General features: G+C 41.8%; 1 protein-coding gene across 1 annotated transcript in view; it reads left to right on the plus strand.

The window, feature by feature from the left end:
- SPTLC1 (serine palmitoyltransferase long chain base subunit 1) overlaps positions 1-17,920 on the plus strand; it is a 39,957-nt gene that overhangs the window by 14,920 nt on the left and 7,117 nt on the right. Inside the window, exons 6-11 of the mRNA XM_053408043.1 lie at positions 4,609-4,741; positions 11,132-11,261; positions 11,940-12,029; positions 13,076-13,183; positions 14,407-14,502; positions 16,815-16,911. Of these exons, the coding sequence (XP_053264018.1) occupies positions 4,609-4,741; positions 11,132-11,261; positions 11,940-12,029; positions 13,076-13,183; positions 14,407-14,502; positions 16,815-16,911 (654 nt within the window). The remainder of the gene's footprint in view (positions 1-4,608; positions 4,742-11,131; positions 11,262-11,939; positions 12,030-13,075; positions 13,184-14,406; positions 14,503-16,814; positions 16,912-17,920) is intronic.

Genomic DNA, 17,920 nt, shown 5'->3' on the forward strand with positions numbered 1-17,920 from the left:
AATGCTTCTTAATTCTCTAGAGCCATTCATCGGCCTACAGATACAGAAACACAACTTTTTAACCATGCCAATACAACTTGATCCAGATAAAAGCAAGTGAATTAGTTGGGCATAAATGTACTTATAATGGATGAGACGCATGTTCTCCCCGAAAGATCAACACCCAGGACCCTAGAGCTACTTCCACATTGGTCTGAGGGGCTGCTCACATTTCCACTGGCAATCCTAGTCTTTGAATATTCTGTAATGCCAGTAGCAAGAAATAGGAACTGTGAAGCTTTTTGTTAAAGAATTCAGCTATTGCCTTGACATAATTTAAAAAAAGATTTCCTATGGCTTGCCTCTGGCCATTCTCAGACTGCCTCTGGCCACATCAACTGGACCTGAAGGCAGACCCATCTGGGCAGGACAGTTGCAACAGCATCCTAACTTCCATCTTTTCCCTGTGCTTCCCTTAAACTTTCCAGATCAGTTCCTGATTTTTTTCACAGCAACAGCCTTCACACAATCTCTGCTTGCAATAGAAGTTGCAGCTTTTTCCAGGGTCATGAAACCGTTACAGCCGATTATTTACGGAAGCTTCCCTAGATTCTCCCGTGTGTATCGGTTACGGAATCTATCTTGTTTGAGCAGAATACATTGCTGGATGATGCCTTAAGCTTGTTTCAAGAATGCTTCACAGCTTCTTTTCGCGGTTATTCAAATGTCATACAGGGATAATTGGCAGAGCTGAAGCAAAGACTAAATACTGAGCTTTCCAAAGAGGCCACGAGGGGGCAGTCTGATTTCTGGCCGAAACATCTTGACCGCTTGTGAACACAGTAATGGAGATCTTGCCAACATACTATATCTGTGTGGTAATCAAGAGGTTTGGATTCAAACCTCAAGCGGAGGGTTTTTGTAATACAAATCCCGCTGTGAAGCTCCTAGTCTGCATTTAATCACAGTGTGAGGGTGTTTCACATTCCTCTCCTGTCTCTGCAGAGCACTATAGAGACAGCAGTATAGTGAGCCTAAACGTTTTCCTTTATCTCCCCTATAGTCTGACTTTCTGGTGCGAGTTGCTTAACTTGCTGGTGTTTTTACCTAGAGGATTGGGAACGGCTTCCAGGAAGCCACTTGGGACTGTTCAGGTTTCACAAGGCAAAGTGTTCATCTTATCGTCGGCATTTTGGGCACTGTGATTTGATAGTTTACCATATGAGAACAATGTCTTCCATGCTCCCTTCTCCTTTTAATCATTTCAGTGGTGGTGCTAGAATTCTCTCTTACCTTCCTTGTTACTGGAAGATTGTGGCGAAACACTATCCATGACCATAACTGATGTTGTTTTGACTAGATTCCCATCTAGATATCCTGACTTTTTAATTTTAAAGCCATGTGGTTTTCAGTATGGTGAAAGACTTCTTACTCTGAAGGTTTGGCTGTTCTTTCCAGTGTATGTGTCATCTTCTCATGCTCCTGCTTAATACCTAGGGTGCATAGGAATACGAGAAGAGAAAGGTTTACGCCCTGCCCCTTTTCCTTGGATTTTAACAGCAGATTCTCTTAGGAATGTTGGTCACTAAATTGGGTCAAAACTGCCCCCCTCCCGATGTGATAATGAGAGATTTTGAGCTGAAAAAATAGGGAGATAAGGTTCATTAATCTGGCCTGTTACCAGTTCCCCAGTATCTCTAATCCTGGCAACTTTCTTTATATTGAAAGGAGATGGTCTGAACTAATAGGTTTCATCCTATCAGACTCTCAGGATGCTGTCACCGGCTCCCGGCTGGTTGCCCAGGAAAGTATAAAGACAAGGAAAAGTTTCTTGCTTTCCTTTTTTATTTGAATCTTTACAGAGAGAGGCTATAGACCCCAGCCTCTTGGATAATGGCGTTGTCCTGAGTGAATCTCCACCCCCCATCCCCCAAATCTCTCCCACTTCCTCATTCATCGTTCTCATCATCTCTACGGGTGCTGCTATATGCCCTCTGTCTTTGAGCTCTTTGCTCTCTTACTTTTAAGGCTTGCCAGGTTCTGGGAGATGGAGGGTCTGGAATGCTTTCTAATGACAACGTGTCAGCCGGGTGTTGTTCCGACTCTCCCATGATTTCCCAGCTTTTCCTTTCATCTGCCTCTGAGCTGTGACCTCCCTCAAACCCCTGTTGTAAATCTATACTGTCTTCCTCTTCCTCCTCTCTGGAAGGGTCAGGAAGGGGAGGCGGACACCACCATTTCTCCTCTGCCCAGTCCAGCGGCGTAGCGTGGGTTGTCAGCACCTGGGGCAAGGCAAGTAATTTGTGCCCCCTAACCCGGGGCAAGGCAAGTAATTTGCGCCCCCTAACCTGCCGCCGCTGCCAGCTTCTTCTTGCTGCTGCCTGGGCTGGGGTATTTACGGTAAGGTAGCCATGGCGGCGGCGGGTCCGTGTCAGGTGATCTGAGGCGAGTTGCCGCTGGCGCTGCCGCCCAAACGACGCCGCTTGCCCGGAGGAGGAGGAGGGCAGAGAGGCGAGGAAAATGCAACATGGCCCAGCAGCTGCAGCGGCGGGGGCGGGGCTGTGAGGAGGGGCTGCCTGGCGCGCCCTCCGCGGCCCTGATGCGCGGGGACCGCGGCGAGCACTGAGAGCCGCTGCCTGCCGGACGCCTTCAGCCCGGACGCGCGCACAGCTCGTCGGTTCCGCGAGACATGGGGCTCTGCTACAGCCTGCGCCCGAGGCTCTTCGGCGACTCCGGAGGCAGCGAGCGCGCCCCCCCCCCAGATGTTGCGCCCGGTGCGGCCGGCCCCCCCTGCACCTCCCACGCTACGCCACTGGCCCAGTCCCTGACACAGACACAGTGGCCACTCCTGGAGGACTCTCATGAGGCTCAGTAAAACTCACTTCCCCACCACGTGTGCTTCGAGTAATAGATACCCCATTCCTTGCAGTGCTCGCTTGTGCTGCCTTAAACCACTTAGAAGCCATTTTACCGTGTAAGCGGTATAAAGGTAAAGGGACCCCTGACCATTAGGTCCAATCGCGGACGACTCTGGGGTTGCGGCGCTCATCTCGCTTTATTGGCTGAGGGAGCTGGCGTACAGCTTCCGGGTCCTGTGGCCAGCATGACTAAGCCGCTTCTGGCGAACCAGAGCAGCGCATGGAAACGCCGTTTACCTTCCCACCGGAGCGGTACCTATTTATCTACTTGCACTTTGACGTGTTTTCGAACTGCTAGGTTGGCAGGGGCAGGGACCGAGCAACGGGAGCTCACCCCGTCACGGGGATTCGAACTGCCGACCTTCTGATCGTCAAGCCCTAGGCTCTGTGGTTTAACCCACAGCGCCACCCGTGTCCTTATATAAGCGGTATATATGTAAACAAAACAATGAGCTTGCTATCCTTTTCCATATTTGATGGAAGATGGGTGGGAGAAAGTGGAACTATTGGGCTCTATGGCACTCATTTGTGTACACTACAGTCACTCCTGCTACGCTGGATTGAGCCCCTCCAGCACCCACCCCCAAAATGAGATGGATCTTAATTCACGTTTTTCACCATGGTTGAAATTATATTTGGGGACCACGGTTAATTCTTCTTAAATGGGTGGATCTTGCTGGGTTGTGTGTGTAATAAAGGTGAACCCACTGGCAGCATATGAATCAATGGTTAGCTTGACCCAACAACGCCACACACACGGGGCAAACAAAACTCACTGCAGTCAACTGTAGGTGACCATCCATGCCTTGGGCCCCCAACCACTCTCAATGCCAAAGAAAACTGATAAAGGAATAGAAAGAGAACCTACCCACGTGACGCTGACACAAAAACCTTGCACATATACCATGTAAAACAATGAAAGTTTACTACTTCCCTTCTCCCCCCCCCAACTCTTTTCCCCCACCCTTGTATGCAATATGCAATATTGAAGTCTCACTTTAGAATCTGAAAATAGAGGTGATGTATGTACTTTGGTAACCCCAGGAAATATTCAGTAAAAACATTTTTTAAATAATAATGGATGAATCTGTAAAATAGGGCTCAGTAAGTGATAGATGTGAATGTTTCATTCAAAATGACGGATGTTCAGAAAATGAGTTGGGGAGGAGTAGGAAGGTAGGGGATGAGAGAAGGGGGGGGGGAGTGGAAAAATGCAAGATAGGGATAAGTGTCAGGAGAAGAGATTTAACTCCACTGATTGCTTTGTTGGTTTATCGAGCCTGAAAACTGCTTGGGGAATTCCACTTGGAATGCACTATGTTAATATAGAGCTAAGATAATTACCCCTTAGCTTTCTAAACAAGCCTCTGAAACTTGGCAGTGTTGATTCCCTCTGTTTCCAGTTTCCCAACAACAGACACATTTTGGTATTCGTTTCTGGAATATTTCTGACAGGTATCTTGAGTGTGGCTTGCTTACTTTTACTCACAAAACATAAGTGCCCTTTTAAGGTAATGCAGTCAAACACTCAGATGAGTTACTTTGCACCTGGTTAGAATGACAGGATTGTCAGCCTGTACTTGTTCCATCCGTGTGTGTGTGTGTGTGAAGGAGAAAATAACCTGGGCAGAGTTGAATAGATTTTCATGCTGTTAATGACTTTGCATCTTTGTGTGACTTTTCTAAAACATAAACTACCCTTCTCAAACAGATGTACATCTGGAACTGGAGGAACGACTCGCCAAATTTATGAGGACCGAGGAAGCTATCATATATTCCTATGGATTTGCTACAATTGCCAGTGCTATTCCTGCCTATTCAAAACGAGGAGACATTGTTTTTGTGTACGTAATCTTCACTTTTTCTATATTACAGTGGACCCTCTGGATACAAACTTAATTTGTTCTGGGGGTCTTTTTCACCCCAAAAATTATGTAAATAGAGACACGCTTGTGCGCATGCGCAAGGTACGTGGAGCGCTTGTGCGCATGTGCACGGGGCGAAACCCGGAAGTATACACTTCTGGGTTTGCCATGGCCGTAACCCAAAGATTCCATATCCTGGGGGATACGTAAGTAGAGGTACGACTGTACGTGGGACTTTCTGAAGAGGCTCCTTCAGAATCTCTGTAGTATTTCTTCTCCTCTCTGTAAGGCTGAGGTTCTTCATAGCAAAATCCACTTGTTTCTAGGTACCATATTTCACAAAAGGTAAAAATTTTAGAGCCAGTTTACACTCTCTCTATCAAAAGAGGAATCCCTACCATACTGGACTGTGTGTTCATGAGCAAGCAACATTGCAGTTGATAGCAATTCCTGGAACTGCAGCACTTGGAGGTGGGGAGAGTGCCAATGCAGATGTGGCTATTTTTATCCTGTGACTTGCCTTGTTCACCTAATTTTCTTCTTTCAAATCCAAGAATCATAGAATCCTGTGTGTGGTAGTTAACCCCACTACTACTACTATTACTACATCATCATCATAAAGCAATAATTTTATTATTTATACCCGCCTATCTGGCTTAACAGGGATGCAGGTGGTGCTGTGGATTAAACCACAGAGCCTAGGACTTGCCGATCAGAAGGTCGGCGGTTCGAATCCCCGCGATGGGGTGAGCTCCCGTTGCTCGGTCCCTGTTCCTGCCAACCTAGCAGTTCGAAAGCACGTCAAAAGTGCAAGTAGATAAATAGGTACCACTCTGGCGGGAAGGTAAACGGTGTTTCCGTGTGCTGCTCTGGTTTGCCAGAAGCAGCTTAGTCATGCTGGCCACATGACCCGGAAGCTGTACGCCGGCTCCCTCGGCCAATAAAGCAAGATGAGCGCTGCAACCCCAGAGTCGGTCATGACTGGACCTAATGGTCAGGGGTCTCTTTACCTTTACTTTTATCTGGCTTAACAACAACAACATTAATTTTATCATTTATACCCCGCCCATTGGCTAGGTTCACCCAGCAATTCTCGGTTGCCTACAGCACATAAAAAATGGTAAAACATTAGACATTAAAAATTTCCTGATACAGTGTTGCCTTCAGATGTCTTCTAAAAGTCAGATAGTTGTTTATTTCCTTGACATCTGGTGAGAGGGCATTCCATAGGGCAAGCGCCACCACCGAGAAGGCCCTCTGCCTGGTCCCTGCAACCTCACTTGTCGCAATGAGGGAACTGCCAGAAGGCCCTCAGAGCTGGACCTCAGTGTCCAGGGTGAATGATGGGGGTGGAGATGCTCCTTCAGGTCTACTGAGCCGAGGCCATTTAGGGCTTTAAAGGTCAGTACCAACACTTTGAATTGTGCTCAGAAATGTATTAGGAGCCAATGAAGATGCTTTAGGTCTCGGCGGCCACTCCCAGTCACCAGCCTAGCTGTCTCATTCTGGATTAGTTGTAGTTTCTGAGTCACCTTCAGAGCCACCCCCATGTAGAGCATATTGCAGTAGTCCAAGCGGGAGATAACCAGATAGAATCGATTTAAACTAAAACAGAACTTATTCTTTCTGTTTGAACCCCTTCAAGTCAAACCCTTTTCAAACAAATTTGTTTTGGAGCTCTTAGAACAGTTGTGCATGTTTGAGGTTTGGTTGAGCCTTTGGGGAAGAGATTTCCAAACTGGGCTAGAGTACAGTAAGGTAGCCAGTGAACATACCCAAGCAGACATTGTGTGCCTTCCTCATGCAGTCTCTACCAATGGCTTACAGATGCAAAACTGCTTGGAGAAAGAAGCCTATGAGCTGAGCTATAGATGGGGGCATCTCATATACCTCATAGGGACAGTCTCCCCTGTTGTAGTGACACTTTCCCCAGCTGTTGCAATCTGGGAATTGTTGCTAGCAGTCTGTGTACACCCAAGTTAACCATAGATATTTCTTTCAAAGGGACAACCTACAAGCTGTTGCTTCTGGTTACCAGCTCTTAGTGGGTTCTGTGGTCTGTTTTAGTGAACATGCATTATGAGCTATCAATCTCAATTGTTTAAAAATGAGATTAACTGGGACAGTTATAAAAGCGCTTTAATAGGCCTTCTCCTAGAAGAAGGGCTGAACGTGATTGTTAGGAAAGTGGTTATGCACAATTTTTCAGCGCCAGTGTAGGATCGCTTATATGATCTTGTCATTTTCAAAGCTGTATCTTGATACTATTTTAAATGCCTATTAAGGGGTAGTTTTAATCGCTTATGAAATGCTTTCAAAATGACTACTTGGTTTTAACAATCAATTGCTGCTTCAGAATCAACTCTTTAAAAATTGCTAGCAGCTGTTGAAACGTTTTGTCAGTATCCCCCATAGGTTACAGCCAAGCAAAGAAATGCACTTGATGAGTGGTTGGAATGAATTTACTTAATGTCAGACAAAAATCTCCTCTAGAGCACTCTTACTGAGCTTGTGCTTGTTATGTGTTAGTTGATACTAACTGAAATCGTGTGTGTGCGTGTGTAAATCTCATAGAACTCAATGAGACATTCCCAGATGAATGTGTCTGTAGCATACGTAGTCTGATTTTTTTCCCCTTTCCATTTCCCCCCCACGTAACCTATGAACTGAGTGAGTTCAATGGCTAGGAATTACCTAGCCCTGGCAGTTTTCTCCTTATTAATATACTAGCTTCCTTTAAAAAAATTATTGAAGGTGGCAAGCAAAAAATGTAAAAGAATGAATAAAAGAATATTAAAATAGCCTTTATGTTTAAAATTACAATTAAGAGATTATGAGGAGTGTAATCAAATAACTAATTAAAGGAGTAATACCTAAAGATGTCTGTGGTCCCCCTGCCCCAGCCCTAATGTCTTAGCTGCTCTTCAGAAGTCAAGCTCAGTTTGAACCTTTTGGAAGGATGTGGTTATCTTGCCATCAGCTCAGAAAATTTTCTGTCCACGTTTCAAACCCATGGAGCTAATCTCTGGGGTTAGGCAGATTCATATGGGTGGAGATAGTTGGTGCTCTGTTCCCAGGCCATATAGGGTTCTAAAGTTCAAAACCGCGGAATCCTACACAAAACTAATAAAAATGACTGGAAAAACAAACCATAGAACCCTGATACTGTTCCATCTTCACTAGGTACCAGTTTGTCGCTGGGCTCAGTTTTAGGTGATGACTATAGACCTACAGACTCTTATTAACTGGAGTTTGAGTTGAGTATAGAAACAAATAGGTAGACAGTTCAGGTGATGCAGTATTGCAGTTTTATGCTGCAAACTGCTATCTCCTGTCAGCGCTGGGCCAGAGGGATTCTGGTCTATTTGAAGTTTTTGCTCTGCCATCAAAGGCAGCCCTAACATAGTGTTACAATGATCGGCTAGAAGTGACTAGGATATGTCTTGAGTCTGGTTTCTGAGATAAGGGTACAGCAGCTCCACTAGCCAGATCTGGCAAAAGGCAGCCGTAACCACTTCTGCTATCTGAATATCCTTAAGCAAGGCTTTACCTAAGAGCACTGCCAAGCTGCAAACCAGATTTCTTTTTTTAAGAGGAAGGCCTCTCCCAAACCTCTCCCAGGCTGCCAGAACGTCCAGCTAGCAGCACCTCTGCCTTGTCTAGATTAAGCTTCGGTTTGTTCACCTTAATCTACTCCGGAACTCACCAGTTTAGAACTTTGGTTGCATCAAAAGATGGAAATGAATGCTAGTTTTGATCTGCATATAGATGATCTCTAGCCCAAATACCGGGATGATCTAGCCGTTTCATGTTCATGTTGAAAGACAAGATGAATAAGTGTGACATCCTGTATGCCAAAGATGATGGGTTGGAGGAGTGATGTAACCTCCCGAAACTATCCTTTAAAGGAGCTCTATATAGCACAATGCCTTCTGCCAGGTGATCCAGAAGATTACCATAGTTGATGGCAGGGTGGATTTGATTTAAATCGCTAGTCAGTAAGACTTGATTTAAATCTTTTTTTCTTTTCTTTTTTTACAGAAAATCTCATTCTTTCTGCTATAATCTTAATATTTACAACCAGAGGAAGGTTTCATTTTTGGAATAATAAATTTTCAGAGTAGTTTTTACAGTTATATCAAAAATTACTGATTTGGTTATACTATTAGAAATACATAGACAGATAATTATGAAATTGTACGGTTTAGTAAGTTAACTATTTATATTTGGACAACTTTTCTGCTGTACTTTATTGGAAGGAGAAAAATAATCATTTCCTTAATAACAATTTAAACAATTTATTTAACTAAAGCAGTAACATTATAGCATACGTATCCATGTTTGTTAACTGATGTGGTTAACCTTTTTTAAAAAAACAACACCTTAGACTGAGTTTTAGCACACATGAAAAACTTAAAACAAATCCTTATATCCTGATAAATAGCCTTTGGACTATAATGTAACTTAAATTGGAAACTATCTTTAGAAAGATCTTTCCTCCAAAACCATTTTATTTTAAAAATCTGATTTAAATTTTTTAAAATCTGATTTTTTTTATTTTAAAAAAAAACATTGATTTTTATCCACCCTGGTTGATGTTACCGCAACCCTGGGAGGTTTGAAGCCACGCTGAACCTAGCCCTGAGCAACTAATGATCTGTTATTTAACGCAGACATATGGTGGGCAGTGTTCGAAATTTGCCAGGCACATTTTGCACCCGGCTATTGGCCCCCTGTGATCAAGTGAAAATGATCTTGACTGTTTCCACACACTAATACCCCATCCTGTAGAATTCCATCCATTATATGTTATCTGCACAGTCAGAATGAATTTCAGGAAACTAAAGGCACTTTTCGAGCCGTCTGGTCCAAAAATGGCAACTAGGCATCCCATTTTGGTGATTGTAACCCTGGTTTAAGGAGCCATTTGGCTGAGTTTCTAACACTGATTGGGTTGTTCATTTGTCATGGACAAAGCCAAGAGAATGACTGGCCATGTGCCTGACTGTAACATAGTATGAAAGTCAGTAACATTAAATAGATATTCATTTGAAGAGTTCTCTGAAAGGATCATGTGATCCCATGCAGCCACCATTTTGTTAACTGGCGTGACCCATAGGAAACGTATGATACTGGTTTTAAGGTGGCTTCTGTGATTTCTAGGCAGCTTCTGAGCCAATTCAGAGTGTTGGTTTTCACCTCTATAAACTGTATCAATCCAGTTCTCCTGCTTTCTTTTACATAGGATCTACCCTTTCAGAGACCTTGTTTTGGGTCAGCTTGCTGTCAGGGATATGGAGGAAGGTCATGCAAGAAAGGGCCTTTTTTTTTACAGTCTCTTAAGAGATGCATTCAGCTCCTTTTCTGTTTAGACAGCTTTAGACAGTGAAGGGTATTCTTTTTCAAAAAAATGCTTTATTAGGGCATAAGAAGAAAGCTTACACTCTTTCTGTTGATTTTTACTGTAACCTGTTTTTTTCCTTTCTTTTATTCTTCTGTTTGCTCATTGTGTGATGTCTGCTATAGCTATTTTTTTTGTGTGTGCTTTTTTTCTTAAAAAAATATTTAGGGGTACTCTCATTTTGACTCAAGAAAACCACCATTTTATAGTTAAAATCAGAAAAAATAAATACAGTTAATGGACAAAAGTACAAAGATTCACAGAATGTTTTGGGATATGCGTCCCCCCAGAAAAAGCGCTGTGTGTGTGTGTGTGTGTGTGTGTTTACACCTTGAGGATATCTTTGATTCATACACAGGGACAGAAACGTTTTAATAAACAAAATGATGTTAGTAACAGTTCCTGTGAACACAGGAAAAACAAAATTGTTGCCTATTGATTAGGTAACTCTCATACACTGGCTGCATTCAAACATAACATATTATGGTTTTATCATTATGTGAATGAGCCTCAGGCGCATTCATTTTCCTTTCTGTGACCAGTGAAGAAGATTGGAAGCTTCACATTTTAGTGTTGTAGCAAAACCTAGGGAAGCTGTCATGAATGTTAACTACGGTTTGCTAAAACAGGCAAACCGGGAAACATTGTTCATGAAGCTGGCTTGTTTCAATAAACCACAGATAAAAATAACACAGTTAAACTGCAATTGGAAATAGAAGCAAATGCATGTCATCTCCTTGTGGCCATTTCAGAGAGAGAAGAATACAAGAGCCCCATCATGTGACGATATTGCTAATCGAATGCAGTCTTGCTGTACACTTCTCTAGCTGGAGGTGGTTGAGGCTGCTCATATGGTCAAAAAAGCACATTGTGTAGCAGTTCGTGAAAAGTACATTATGGAGAGAAATCAGGCTTCAAAAAGACAGCTCATGCTAAGAGTGAACTGACATAATTCTGTGTATTTGCAGTGATGAAGCAGCCTGCTTTGCTATTCAGAAAGGCTTACAGGCATCCAGAAGCAACATTAAGTTTTTTAAACATAATGATATGGCTGACCTTGAGCATCTACTCAAAGAGCAGGAGATTGAAGATCAGAAGGTACGGTATTTTTGAAGTCATTGATGTGTTGTAGGGTGTATTTTTAAGCTAACATATTTTGATGCCTTCATTGCTCATTTATCTTCTAGTCCATTCTGAAAATGAAGTGTTGTGTATCTTTTGAAGTAGGTTTGGCAGCTGTGTTTCATTTATTCAGATAGCCGTGCTTGGTGTCTGCAACTTTCACTTAACTTTTGAAAAATCTACAGATGGAACCGTAAGATATGCAGTTCACCCACTTTTTCTTTTTTTAAAAAAAACAACTCAAAATAACCAGAACACACACCACCGCAATATCAGTGCAGTGTAAAAAAATACTCAAGAGTTCCATTTTGTTTCACAACCACACTGTAAGCACCATTTTTGTATTAAAGTAGTATCAAAACAGAGCCATGCACATTTCTTTATACATCAACATTTGTGTTAAAGGCTCAGAGTTAATAGCATTAAGCCTTTATCCTGGCTGCAGAGCTTACTGGCTATAAAGAATGCTTAACTGCAAAGTATCATATTGTTAAAAAGGTGTTTAAGGCCATTGATTTCTGCTGGCATAAGCTCAAGCTTTTCTTCTATACATCCTGTCAACTTTTGATGGCATTTTAATAGTAACCTAAGTGAGATTATCTCTAACAAACATCTGTTAAGAAGCATCCATACAAAACTTTTGTTTCTCTGCAGAACCCTCGTAAAGCTCGTGTAACCCGGCGCTTTATCGTGGTTGAGGGTTTGTATGTTAACGCTGGAGATATTTGTCCTCTTCCGGAATTGGTGAGTAGGTAGTTTTTGTTGATAAGTATTTTCTCTACCAGTCATTATGTGCTATGTGAAGAACAAACAGAAAAATACTAGACTGTTTAGTGATGTGTTTGTTTGACCTAAACCACTGAGCCAATTGAAAGGTTGGTGATTTGAATCTGCACAATAGGCTGAGCTCCTGTTGCTCTGTCCCAGCTCCTGCCTACCTAGCAGTTCGAAAGCATGCCAGTGCAAGTAGATAAATAGGTACCGCTGTGGCGGGAAGGTAAACGGCGTTTTCGTGTGCTCTGGTTTCCGTCACGGTGTTCCGTTGAGCCAGAAGCGGTTTAGTCCTGCTGGCCACATGACCCAGAAAGCTGCCTGCGGACAAACGCTGGCTCTCTCGGCCTGAAAGCGAGATGAGTGCCGCAACCCCATAGTTGCCTTTGACTGGACTTAACTGCCCAGGGGTCCTTTCCCTTTACCTTAGATAGGGATTGAGGGCTTCACCCCTTATATATGAGGACACTTGGCTGGTGCAGGGGTCAGAAGAATGGGATGCAGCAATTTCGAGGCAGGAGACAATATTCTTACACTGGGAATGAGGCGTGTTATATTGGTGCTGCTGTGTTCTGCCTAGTTGTGCATTGATAACTTTCATTAGTGGTGCTATAACTGGGGAAAGTTTTGTTACAATGCATTTGGGCAATTTCTCAGTAAGAAGGCTTTCTATTTGTTCCTTCAAGGAAGTCTGTTCCTACTCCCAAAGTTTTAAGGGTACTAGTTCTGTATTTTGATATTTCACCGCACACACACCCTCGACTCCCAAAAGTCCAGCTACTCAGTGAGGCACTAGTGCACAGAAAATTATATTCTGTGCATAATCAGGCTAAATATGTTCCATATCTTACAACAATGTCAAGGAATTAAAGCATGGAAGTTTGCATTTTTAGAATGAAGTTGACTGAACAACAATCTGATTGAACACTTGACAACTTGTGCATGAATCTGGTTTCTTGTCCTGAGCGCTCGATAATATTGTGCTTTATTGTGTCACTTGCAATTGAATAAACATGTAGGTGAAATTGAAATACAAATACAAAGTGAGGTTATTTTTGGAAGAAAGTCTTTCCTTCGGAGTGCTGGGAGAACATGGACGAGGAGTTACAGAACATTTTGGAATAAATGTAAGTGCATGCCTTTCTTAAATGACAAGGCCTTTTTGTGCCAAAAGGAAGAAACAGCCTTTGATATACTTGTCATGTTTATAGCAGTGGCTTAGCAGCCATTATATGCAAATTCTGTGCATGGCAATCTTGTCTCTTGCATAATCCCTTAAATATTAGCTTTGCAAAGAAAATTTAAATATAGGCAGGATTATTACTAGCAACTAATACGTAAAGCATCTTCAAGTTATCAAAATCATTGTCCTTTTAAAACAACCTACTGTGACTTACCCAGTTTGCAGGGGTTTTTGGTTACTGCTTTGCCTTTTCTGAATTTGTCAAGAATCTGCTTTGGGAACGGACAAATGAATGGGTGAATTTTCTGATATGAAAGAACATACTTAACACAAAGTATGCATCAGTATAACCTGCATGATGCAAATTAACACATAACTTTATATAAATCCTTCAGAACATTTTACAAATTACTGGCTAGGATTCAGGGTGCTACTTGTAGTGTCTTCTACATGTTCAGGAACTGTTTATCCACAAAGAGGTAAAGAGCTCATAAAGTAGAACTTGGAAAGATGCAAGGAGCTAATCTTGGAAGGGGAAAAAATCCTGCTCCCTGTTCATCTTTTGATCCGTTGAACATTTTTATTCCAGATGAGTTGTGTCATTGTAATCATTATGGAAAATGCATGTAGAAATTTACATTAATATTGACACTCGGGTCAAATGTGTTAACTGAATGTATTCCAGAGTTAAGTTGAGAGCTGCTTCAGATCCACTTTGCTCTTTTAGATGTCAGTGGATAAAACCAGGAAAACTTAAATTGTGGATACAGTGGTACCTTAGTTCCCGAACAGCTTAGTTGCTGAACAAATTGGCTCCCAAACACCGCAAACACGGAAGTAAGTGTTTTGGTTTGCGAACGTTTTCAGAAGCCGAACGTCTGACACAGCTTCCACGGACTCCTGAAACGGATTAAGTTCAAGAACCAAGATACCACTGTACTTTACCCACTGGCACCAGAAATTTGCATTGAGTTAATAATTTCTCTTGTATTTTGCTGTCCGTTGTTCTCTAGATGAATTTAAAGAGTTTGTGTCTTTATTAATTATGGGCATGTTTGGGAGGGTTAAATAATTCAGAAAGCCAATCTAACCTTTCTACAGCTGTATGGCTGGTTACCAAACATGCTATTTTTATCTAACTCTGGTGTTGCCCTGTTTGTGCAACAGATGGATGACATTGATCTTATAAGTGCAAACATGGAAAACTCCCTGGCTTCTATTGGAGGGTTTTGCTGCGGGCGATCCTTTGTTATTGATCACCAGGTAGGTGCAAAAACCAGAAATGGATGATATGTTGTATGTTTTGGAGTTCCAGTAGAATACTGTGACCAAGGCAGGTATTGGACAGAGTGGAGTCACACTTGGCCAGTCTGGCAGATGTTGGTAGGCTGGTGGGAGCATCTCCTCTTCATGTTGTCACTTGGGAATAACACCATCTTGTTCATCTTCCAATATTATATATGCTATCAAATGCCAACACTGCCCTTCAGCTCTCTATATTGGACAAACAGGACAAACTTTATGCCAAAGGCTAAATGGGCATAAATTTGACATCAGGAATCATAAAACAGAGAAACCAGTAGGTGAACACTTCAATCTCCCAGGACATTGTATACAAGATCTTAAAGTAGCTGTCTTATTGGAAAAGAATTTTAGGAATACACTTGAAAGAGAAGTTGCTGAATTACAACTCATTACCAAACTAAAACTATGGAGAAACCTGGTCTGAATAGAGATACTGGATTCATGTCCCATTATATACACTAAAGCTAGTTTTGGTCATCTATCCCTTTAAAAATCCCTTGCCCTTCCCTGTGGAACCAACTGCCATCAACAGTTATAAGGTTGAAGTGACCTTCAGGGTATCTGACAAGGTGTGTATTATACACGAAAGCTCATACCTTTGAAAGCTTATATTTAGTTGATTTTTAAGGTGCCACTGGAATTACTAATTACTACAGCCGCAAGAATTATGTTGGCTCAAAACTGGAAAACGGAAGTTATACCTAATATAAATGAATGGCAGCTTAAAATGGTAAATTATGCAGAGCTTGCCAGGATAACAGCAAGAATACGAGATCAAGATGAACAGGAATTTCATAAAAACTGGAACAAATATTGGAAATATATTGGAAATAATTTGTAGATGATATTAGCGGGGATGGAGTAACGCTAACAGCAGCTAATATATAAATTTAAAAACAAAGTACATGATTATAGAATTTTTATTTGATACTTACCAAAAGGGTAGAGGGGAGTCCAAAGGTTTTTTGTTTGTTTGTTTAGGGAAGGGATATAATAAACTATGTAAATGAAAGATATGTACATATATTGTAAGATTTATTAGCATGTTTATTTGTGTACCTTACATTTATAAGAATCTGTTTATTTACAAAAATTTGAATAAAAATGTATTGAGAAAAAAAAAGATTTTTTCATCTTTCATCTTGTTATTTATGATGACCATCCAAGGGAGTCGCAGCAAACAATGAGCATCAGCAGCTATTGCTGCGGAATGGGGCAAAGGTTTCACTGGATGCAGCTGAATTGGTGCCCAGTATACATAAAGCTGTATGCCAGCTTCCTCAGCCAGTAAAGTGAGATGAGCGTCGCAACGCCAGAGTCGTCCACGACTGGACCTAATGGTCAGGGGTCCCTTTACCTTTACCTATATGATATCAAGCGACAGAATAATTTGGCTACAAGGAAATTTCATCCACAGTATGATTGTTTTCCACCTAGTCACTTTGGCACCCTCTTTGCAAAATTTAACAATTCCAAAATACAGACGAGCTTTCACTTTTGCAAGGTTGAATATACTGCCTTCGGCTGTACTTGAGGGTCAATTTTGAAAAATCCTGCTGGGGAAACAATTATGTCCTTGTGGAGAGGGCAGTATTGAGTCAGTGGCTCATGTGCTTCTGTCTTGCACTCATTATATAAAGATTTGAGGAGTGAGGTTATTACCCCTTTATTATTGTCCATGTTTGGTCGCTCAACCATTGCTACTGTGTCCTTTCTTTTAGCAGATCAAGATGATCAGGTGACAGCAAAAACTGCAATGTTTTTAGTGGGAGCAATAAGATTAAGATCTATTCTTTGATTATTGATGTAAACCTCAAAAATGTATTTTGTATAGTTAAGTTTTTACCTCTTCAGTACAGTTTATTTTATTGCTATGCTTAGTGGTTGATGCAAATAAAGATATTTCTGATTCTGAGAGCCAGTTAACTTGCTCCACTTCTGAACTGATGGCTTCTTGATCACAGAGGCATCAAGGCAGCAGGTGGCTAAGAGCACCTTCCAGAATTGAAGTCCTGCATGTTGATAGTGACAGTAGAATCTAGGCTGTCTGCTCACAGTACTACTGTTACTGCTTTCAAACTTAAGAATGATAACTTGGTGAGATGGATGTTGGTCCACTGTGCTGTATTGCCCACATGTCACTGTTGGAAATAATTTCAGATTAGGTCTTTGGAACAAGGGCAAACTAAGCATCCAGATAAATTCCAACTTGTTTACCGATGAATTATCTATATAAAGTGTGGTCACTCCATGCTGCTTTTTCTTTCCAGAGATTATCTGGTCAGGGGTACTGCTTTTCAGCCTCTCTGCCTCCTCTCCTAGCTGCTGCCGCCATTGAGAGCCTCAATATCATGGAGGAAAACCCAGGTATCTTTTTTTAAAAAGAGCAGAAAACTGTTTAGCATAAACTGCCAGCAAAGTTTTGAACTGCCAGACTTGTGAGATGGATTTGACTTCCTATTCTTGTGAGAAATTGCTCATAGGTTCACTGTAGGAATTGCAGTTCACATTTTTATATGCTTGTTAGTTGACTCAGCCCTTCTTCTTTTTTAATGATGCCTAGGTTATCTGAAGGATAGTTGTGCTATATCACCTAGTGCATAGTGCAGTAGGAAAGTTTGTAGTTTTTTGAGAGTGGTGAAATCCCAATAAATCTCCTAATAAATCTCTCCAGGCTCATTGAATGGGCCACAAATGATATGTGATTTGTTCCATTAAAGTCATGTAAGCAAAGGATGAGGGAGATCCTGCAGATCCATGATCGTGGTGTTTCTTCTTTCTCTTCTATTGCTGCCACGAGTTTTTATTTTTTGGAATAGGGAGATACACATATAAATATAGAAGAAAAATAAATGGCAATAGCAATGGCTACCAGGAAAGAGAGTCTTCTCTCTAGTTGGGAAGTCACTTAGAATGTGCCAGAAAAAGGCAAATTCAGCGTTGGAAATCCTTGCGAAGGGAATTGAAAACAGCTAGTAGCATAATGGCCTCATGTAAATCTCAGAATGGCCAAATCTATTACATTGTGCACAATTCCAGTTGTACTGGATTACAGTTGGAAAAGGTGTAGGAAAAATGACAGCAGAAATAATTGGGTGGCTAGGGGTTAGAGCACCTCTCAGCCTTGCCTCCTCTGCTGGCTTATGTTGTTCTCCCTCCAGGAAAGAGAATTTCTCCTTTAGAGGCCTGAACTATTCTGCTATCATCCTTCACTTCTGTTTACCCAGAAGTTGAGATAAGAGAAAGCCTTTTTGCTCTCTATCAGTTCTCCAGCTCTGCCTTTGAGAGAAGGTGAAGTTCATTGATTCGTGAGCTTGACTTAAAAGAGGCAAAAATGCCCCACTGTTGACCATGTGGCCTTCTTCTGTTCTACGGT

Source organism: Podarcis raffonei, chromosome 11, assembly GCF_027172205.1.
Source record: "Podarcis raffonei isolate rPodRaf1 chromosome 11, rPodRaf1.pri, whole genome shotgun sequence".
In the NCBI taxonomy this organism is placed as follows: domain Eukaryota; kingdom Metazoa; phylum Chordata; class Lepidosauria; order Squamata; family Lacertidae; genus Podarcis; species Podarcis raffonei.